Source organism: Mus caroli, unplaced genomic scaffold (genome assembly GCF_978045245.1).
Source record: "Mus caroli unplaced genomic scaffold, Mus_caroli_1 scaffold_3, whole genome shotgun sequence".
Classification (NCBI taxonomy): Eukaryota; Metazoa; Chordata; class Mammalia; order Rodentia; family Muridae; genus Mus; species Mus caroli.
Window position 1 is genome coordinate 108,927,799 of NW_028227258.1, and position 7,923 is coordinate 108,935,721.

At 44.6% G+C, this 7,923-nt stretch overlaps 1 protein-coding gene across 1 annotated transcript in view; it reads right to left on the reverse strand.

Moving 5' to 3' along the window:
• The window catches only part of Stoml3 (stomatin like 3), a 19,199-nt gene extending 15,478 nt beyond the window's left edge, over positions 1 to 3,721 (reverse strand). Inside the window, exon 1 of the mRNA XM_021158706.2 lies at positions 3,562 to 3,721. Within this exon, the coding sequence (XP_021014365.1) occupies positions 3,562 to 3,601 (40 nt within the window). The 5' untranslated portion in view covers positions 3,602 to 3,721. The remainder of the gene's footprint in view (positions 1 to 3,561) is intronic.
• Positions 3,722 to 7,923: the final 4,202 nt, after the last annotated feature.

Genomic DNA, 7,923 nt, shown 5'->3' on the forward strand with positions numbered 1-7,923 from the left:
AATTAGTACAAATGTATGCATAAAACGAATTCTGGAAGAAAATCAAAACACGTGTTTCTGAGTTGTGAAAATATAGTGGCTCTTATTTTTTCAAATACTTTGATGCTTTTTATTGTTTTTTTTTTTCAAAAAAGGTTTAATTTACTTTTATTTTATGTGCATGAGTGTTTGTTTGCCTTCATGCGTGCTGTGCTTGAGGAGGCCAGAAGAGGGCGCCAAATGCCCTGGAACTGGTGAACCACCGTGTGGATGCTAGGAACCCAATTGGGATGCTTTTCAATGCTTCCAACAATTGATCCATCTCTCTGGCCCCTAGTTCTGCTTACTTAATTTTACATATATTTATGCTTTTATAAAGAAAATTTTAAATAAAAAAATTCACGACTATTAAATGTTCTTCCTCCTCCTCTCCTTACCCCTCCCTCTCTCCTTTGCTTCCTATCCTGTTAAGACACAGTGGGTAAAATGGAACTCGGGTAGCCTCTAGGCTCTTTCTGTAGAAAAGCACAGCCTTCAGGCACCAGATATAAAATTCAGCATAAAACCCTAAGGATAACACTATTTTTTAGCAGCTATAACTCATCTTTCCTGCCTGCCTGTTCCTCCCAAACAGGCAAAGAGCTTTCACCAAAGAACAATTTTAAGTGAACTATAAATTTGCCAAAAGGAACACAGACGCTCAACATGGTTTCAACCTGATGACTCCACCCCTAGGCACGGTCTCACCCTGTTACCCAGAAACCAAAAGTCTCCAGGAACCGCTTGTTTAAAAGATGAGATCTAGCATAGGACACAGCTGTGATATGAACACTGTAGAGGCTGAAGCAGGAGGATGGCCAACTTGAGATGTATAGTGTGGAGTCCTCCTCCCCACACCAAAAGCCACATAGGTTGATCAATGGATTAGCATTTTTTTATTTTTTAATTATGAAGAGCTTCCAAGTCCAGAATGCCTAAGTTCAGAGGCAAAATTAAACTGGGCTCTCTTCATCTCCCTTAATACCCGCTCATAGCCCACCTCTGTGTCTGTCCCAATATGAGTGCAAAGTCGGGTCAAACCTTTCAGATTGAGTCCATTTAACAGACTGGTACACTTCACCTCTGCTCCTCTGCAATCTGCCTGCCTGATGTTCCCACCAACATACTTAGGAAATGTGTTGATTTAGAAATTTCTTTTTTCACCGTAACTCTAAAAAACTTCTCTATAAAATCATTCCATAAAACCCGTTCCACCGTGGAATGCATTATTTAGGACAGCTCACTCAGATTTGGCTCAAAAAATAAACTGCCAAGGACCAGCCTTGGCTTGGAGAGGGGTTCTGAGGGAGGAGTGTCTGGGAGGAGTGAAACAAACGACTCAAAGTCAAATCATGGGTCCAAGCTGGCAGCCTATGTTCTGCGGGAGACAGTTTTCCAAGCAGTTCTCCCTTCCTATTCTAAAACATTCTCTGGATAGCGCATCTCCTGCAGATCATAAGCCCAGTCTTTTATTTACACATCAATCCAGTCATCTACTCCAGGTTCCCTTTTGCTTATCCTATGAATCAGCATCCCGGGACCCCAGACCCTTAATTCTTAGGAGACAGCAAGCACACATTTTCTTTTAACTTTGCAAAAGAATTTAGAGATCCGTCTGTTTAACACAGACACCAAGCTAGCTGGATGGGACCCCACCCTGAAATTATCATTTCTACCACATTGGGGGCCTAACCTGGCTCTGTCCCAGGCTGACCCTGAACTCACGAATCTCTCTACCTTTGTAAGCATAAAGAAAAAAACCTTAGCAGGGTGGGGTCTTCTGTGATCACTGCTCCCTAAATCTCTGTCTCCTTCTTTAGCATCTTTCTGACAAGCTAACTCACGGTGCGGCTGCTTTTGATCCTTTAGATTCATGAAGCCCCTCATATAATTCATATTGCATCCTTCTTTTCTGAGAAATTATATATCTTTAAACCCATTTTTTAGAGTTCTTTTATGCAGCCTTAGGGGCTGTCCTGAAGGTCCCAGCGTTTACCATTTTGCTTAGACATTAGCCACACCTTTGCCTCCCTGCCTCAGGCTGTCTCTGACTACCATGGAGTCAGTGATAAGAGGGAGGATGTTCCTTGAAGGAGGAATGTAAAAATATATACAGGGCTGGTGAGATGGCTCAGTGGGTAAGAGCACCCGACTGCTCTTCTGAAGGTCCAGAGTTCAAATCCCAGCAACCACATGGTGGCTCACAACCATCTATAACGAGATCTGGCGCCCTCTTCTGGACTGTCTGAAGACAGCTACAGTGTACTTACATATAATAAATAAATCTTTAAAAAAAAAAGTAAAAATATGTACATTATTATACAAAAAAAAAAAAAGCCTTAAGCCCACAGCCATCATGGACACTCGTGGAGTCCCATGTGTGCTGGCTCTGTCCCAGGGGCAGGAACCGTGTCATTCTGTCCCTACCAAGGCCATGCCGGACCTAGCAATAAACCATCTCTTACTCCTGTTGAGATGAGAGTTGAATTTTTTCATTAACAATGCTGAGAACTTGACTCTTAAAAAAATACTAAAAGAAAGAAAAGAGCATAGTGCTTGCATGCCTGCAATCCCGGCACTTAGGAGGCGGAGGCAGGAAGCTCTGTGGCAGCCTGAGCTACAAGGAGTTTTCAAAAGATGCTTAATGCTTGCAGGCTCTCAGTATTGATATGCCTACTTCCGGAGAAAAGACTGTTTTCCAATTTGGGTAAACTTCTATTTTCTTTTCTGAATTAGTAATACCAGATTCTTTCTCAGCTTCCAACTTGAAATAGGGTTTTGGCAACGGAAGGTTACGGATCACAGATTAAATCCCATGCACAAACACACTCAGCAAATGCACCCACAGCCCCGCGCTGCCACTTTAACAAGTCCCTAAGCTCTCCAAGACCCAGCTTTTACACTTGTAAACTGATATCGGGGACTTCCCTCATAATTATCAGGTCTGAGACGGTAACAAAAACCGTACAATTTCCAACTCATCTGAGTCATTGAAACTAAGCATAATACTTGGTACTTACGGACTAAGTCTTACTTTTTTCAACTTCTCTCCATTTATCTGAAATTATGTACCTTAAGCAGACTTTTCTCTAAATCATAGTGTCACACTTGAAGAGGAGGGAAGTCAGCCTCCATCGTATCTTGGCTATGTAAGGTGAGGCCATCAGTGCAAAGATAAACACGTGCCTCTTTGGTCACAACTGGAGTTCTGGGGACAAGTTACAGACCGCCACTCAAAAATCAAATAAAACCAGTGGAAATATCGAATGTGAAACAAGGGTTTCTAAATAGAATTGAAGCCTCCCTTCCCCCTCTCTCAACCTCTCTCTCTGTGACAGGGTCTTGTGACATAGCCCAGGCCAGCCTTGAACTCACAGCAATTCTCCAGATTCAGCCTTCAGAGTACTGTATTACAGGCATACCCAGTTCAGGTGTGTTTGTTTCACTGGGTGCACTGTGATGCTGTCCCAGCTCCCCAGCGCTCCGGTCCTTCTCTGATGAATGTGTGGATAGGTAGCATTCAGAGCGGAGGAAGGGACCTACCCACTAAATTGTTCTTCTCCAGTTTCTCCGGTGAATCCATCTCATTCTTGAGATGCCTTTCAAATCTTGCAGATGGTCCTGGGTCGGGATTCAAGCCTGGCAGCAGGCATCAGCTCAGTGGTGTGTGGAGAGGAAGACAAAGCAAGAGAGGTTCCCTCTCCTTGGCATACACCCTGAGGAGTAGTAACCCTGGTGCAAGAAGCCTAGAAACGGTAAACAAAGCACCTTCCCTGACATCACACTATCTTTGTTCAAAGAGAAAAAGGCAAAAGAAGAGAGCCTTCTGCCAGGGGCTGCTTCCTATATGCTATGTGGTTCCTGTATCAGTTACTTTCTAAACAACACTGCTAGCCCCCTGTGTAACTCATTATCTGCTATATATGTCCTCAGGTGTTATACTACAATAATGCAACCTAATGCATCCAACACATCGCAGTAAGAAAACTTTCAAATGCCATTCTAATCTTGTCATACCCTAAGGTAACTCATCTACTAATTGACAGTTGAGACTAATGTCGTAGGTGTCCCACGCAAAGTTTGAAAGTACGGGGTCAGTTCTTCCCTTATCTGACACTCCCCTCCCACCATGTGTCAATCCCTCTAAAGCTTTTAGTTGCTTGTCTTCAGATAGCATCTCATTCTAAAGCTGGCTTTAGACTCCCAGGAATGCTCCTGCCTCAGGACCTCCTGGACTCCTGCCCTCAGCGCTAAGATTTCAGGCACGAGGCACTGCTTTCTACCTTCAAAGCTTTGTGCAACCTCTCACCTCAGGACCTTTGCACATATAAGTGTAAACACAATGCTAGACTCTTGTCTGCCTTTTCTCCTAGACCAGCCAGGTTTAGCCTCCTGCCTCTTTGCTTTAACTAAACGGCTGCTGTGCACAGTCATGCCCATTCCTTCTTGTATCATCTTTCCAAGCTTTTGTACCATCCCAGTACAGTGACTGTGAGTGGCTGGGACAGAGTCTACAAGAACTGTAGAACTTTCAATATCATATTTAAAGAAACGGCATGCCGGGTGGTGGACTATGCCCTACCACACCATGAGGCTCTGGAGCACCACAGGCCAGAGTTGATGGCTTCCTGGTGTCTGTCCAGTGAATAAGTAAGTAACAGGATGATGACAGACAGGCTCTTTCTGAGACGCAGAGCTTCAGCTTCCTGGCTGTGCTGCTCAGTCCGTATTTCTTTATCTATTTACTTGTTTATTTATGTTTGTCTACCAGACACAGCTAGGGTCATCTGGGAGCAGGGAACACCAGAAAGAGAAAAATGCCTGTCAAATTGCCCTGTGGAGGGCAGAGGGCGGGGTTTTAGCCCACAGTGGTGGGTGCTACTCCAGGGCAGGCAGGCGGGCCTGCTTGTATTTGAGGGAAGGCTGAGCAAGCCTCTGAAAGCAAGCCAGAAAGCAGTGCTCCTCTGTCACCTTATCTCAGTTCCTACCCTCAGTGCTGCCCTGACTTCCTGGGACCTGTGAGCTGTATGCTGAAATTAACCCTTTCCTGCCGAGTTGCTTACAGTCATGGTGTTTATCAAAGTAATGGGAAGCTAACGAAGGATATGGCCCAGGACACCCCTTTGTCCCTGATTCCTAGACCCAAGTGCCATAGGAAATTTATCCTGACACTGGAAATCCCTCTCCTATGTGGATAGTCTAAGTATTTGCTTCCATCTGTGTAGAAGTACAGAACAGGACAAGCCAACAGCCCTTTGTCCGTGTGCACTCTCTACCTCTTCTTTCCCCACCTATCCAGTTGGTTTCATCCTAGTAGAAACATCTTTAAATGTTTCCCACAACTTGGTTAGTTTCACCAAGTACCTGTCTCCTCTGCAAACTCAGCCACAGCTCTTACACAAATAAATGTGGGATTCTAGAATTTCAAGGAAGGCGGCTGGGTCCAGAAAACCAGATTCCAGCAGAAACATAAGCAAGCCCACACTGGTCGGTGCTTGCCTAGCCTACGCCTTCCCTCATTCCACCGCTCTGTGAGGAAGCCAAGGCAGGCACACAGGGCCTGAGAACGCAGCCTGGAGCCCACACTGCCTGCACCGGAAGGAACTCTTGCTCGCTCATGTATCAGCCATGTGACCTAGCATTTGACCTCCATCTGTGGAATGGACATAATAGAATTTACCAACAAGTGACCCAAGTGAGACTCATTCAGATGCCGAGTTTAAGTGGAGTCTTGTTGAAGATAAGCAATGGCTACCATCTACTAGGGTGGGAGCTGAGCCCCATTATTTGTGATTCAGTTATCTTCTCTCTAAATGGGGACTATTGGATTCATTCAATCTTTCCCTTTCCTTTTGTTTTCAAGTGAGCCCAAGAATGACTCATTACAAGAACACTGATCGGGTCTCTTCTCTCCATTATCTTTTGTGACCCTTGTTTTTTACACATTTGAAAACGTAGGAGCTGACCATGACGGTGTAAGCATGTAATGCCAGCATTCAGACGGCAGAGGCAAATGTGGGATCAGCTTGCTCTACCACAAAAGTTCCAGATCTGCTTGGGATGCATATTGAAAATCCCATGAAAAACAAGACAAACAAACAAAAAACAGGAAAGAAAGAAAAACCCTAAAGCCCAGGTCACGTGTTCCCTGGCTCTGTGCTGCCGGTGCGTAGATTCCCTGTTCATCCCCTCTTTGCTCTATCTCATCCCCTCTTTGCTCTATCGTCTGGCCATCCTCCTTCGTGACAAACATTTAATGAAAATAAAAATAGGAAAGCTCCCTGTGTGCATCCTTTCCCACGCCCAAGCCATATTCGGTTTGTACTGAGAACGGGGCCAACCCTTCCTTTTGCCCCTCGGTGGTCACGCAGCAGAGGCGCTAGCTTGGCTTATTTCCTAAGACGTTTCTCCCATAAATGCCATTTATGTCGTAGCTGCCACTCAAGGAAGTGCAAGATTCAAAACAAAAACAGTAATTGTTCCCAGGGGCTGCTAGAAAGAGCCTCGGGGGAACTCGCTGTGTGTCCCCTTGGAAGATGACTAAACAGCTGTTTTTCTTCTTTCTGCAAAATGTTGCAAATATCTCCACCTAGAAAGCAATGGTGACTGAAGTCATGAACACCGAGTACCTATAGAGGGGTCTGCAGAACAGGACAGGAGCCCATTTTTCTGTGTATAGAGAAACCCCAGATTAGGTCTGGAGCAATGAACGAACTACAGATAGCATTTTCTCCCGTCATCATGGAGGAGCGTAGGGAACAATGGGAGATTTCGCTGTTTGGAGCTTTTATTCTATCTGTTCTTGCTCAGACCCTGGTCTCAGTCTGGAGGCTTATAGCAGGCACATCCAACTTTTATGTTTTCTTTTATCCACGTGACCACCTTTACATGAACTAAGCCTCTAACTAGAGACTGTCCCTTCCAGCTGCAAGTCTTTCAGCCTCCTGATTTGGGAACATTCTCTGACATTTCCTGCTCAGAGGGACAACGTGGTATGCACTTGCTGTTGCCTGAGGGATTGTTCTCCATTCTTGGAGGATCGATGACTGATTCCACTGTACACATTATTTATACTTAGGTACACTCACATGTTTGAGCAAATTTGGATCCTAATTGTGTGAGAATGCCTATGGAGAAAACTTCTACACGGAAGTGCTAGCCTAGATCTCTAGTTGAAAGTGAGACTTTCAACTCTCAGCTAATTAAACATCTCTACCTGGACAGACCTGATTCAGTATCTGATAGCTGCTAAATAGGGAACTTTTGTGATGCAATTGTGTTGACACATGTGAAATAACATGTAACATGTGCACAGATTCTGTAGGTATATGTTAATGAAATAAGCATGTATACGGGTTCTATTCCACAACTGGAGCTTCTCCTGCCACTGATACCCCTGGAGCCTCATGAGCCTGTCTCCCTGTCACAGCCCTACCTCCCCATGACCAGAAGCAGGAGTTTTGTTTTCTTGCTTTTTTTAGTTGAGTTTGACCTATATAAAATTCCCATGTCGCCTTCTTTGATTACTTGTACCATGTTTCAAGGTTAATTCATACTCTGATATGAAAACAATGTTTTTGAGGGCTGGAGAGATGGCTCAGCAGTTAAGAGCACTTGGTCAGCATTGCAGAGGATCTGGGTTCGGGTCCCAGCACGGACATAGCAGCTCACAACTGTCTGTAACTCATCCCATGGGATGTGGCGCCCTCTTCTGACCACTGAGGACACTACATGTAAGTGGTACACAGATTCACATATTCAGGCAGGCAAGCCCTCATATACATATAAAGAGTTTTTTTTTAAAGAAAGCAATGTTAATATCCATCACTCCTTCATAGTGTACAGGCCACAGTCCATTTACTCGATGTAAGTTTAAGTTGTTATTACATGATACCATCATGGATG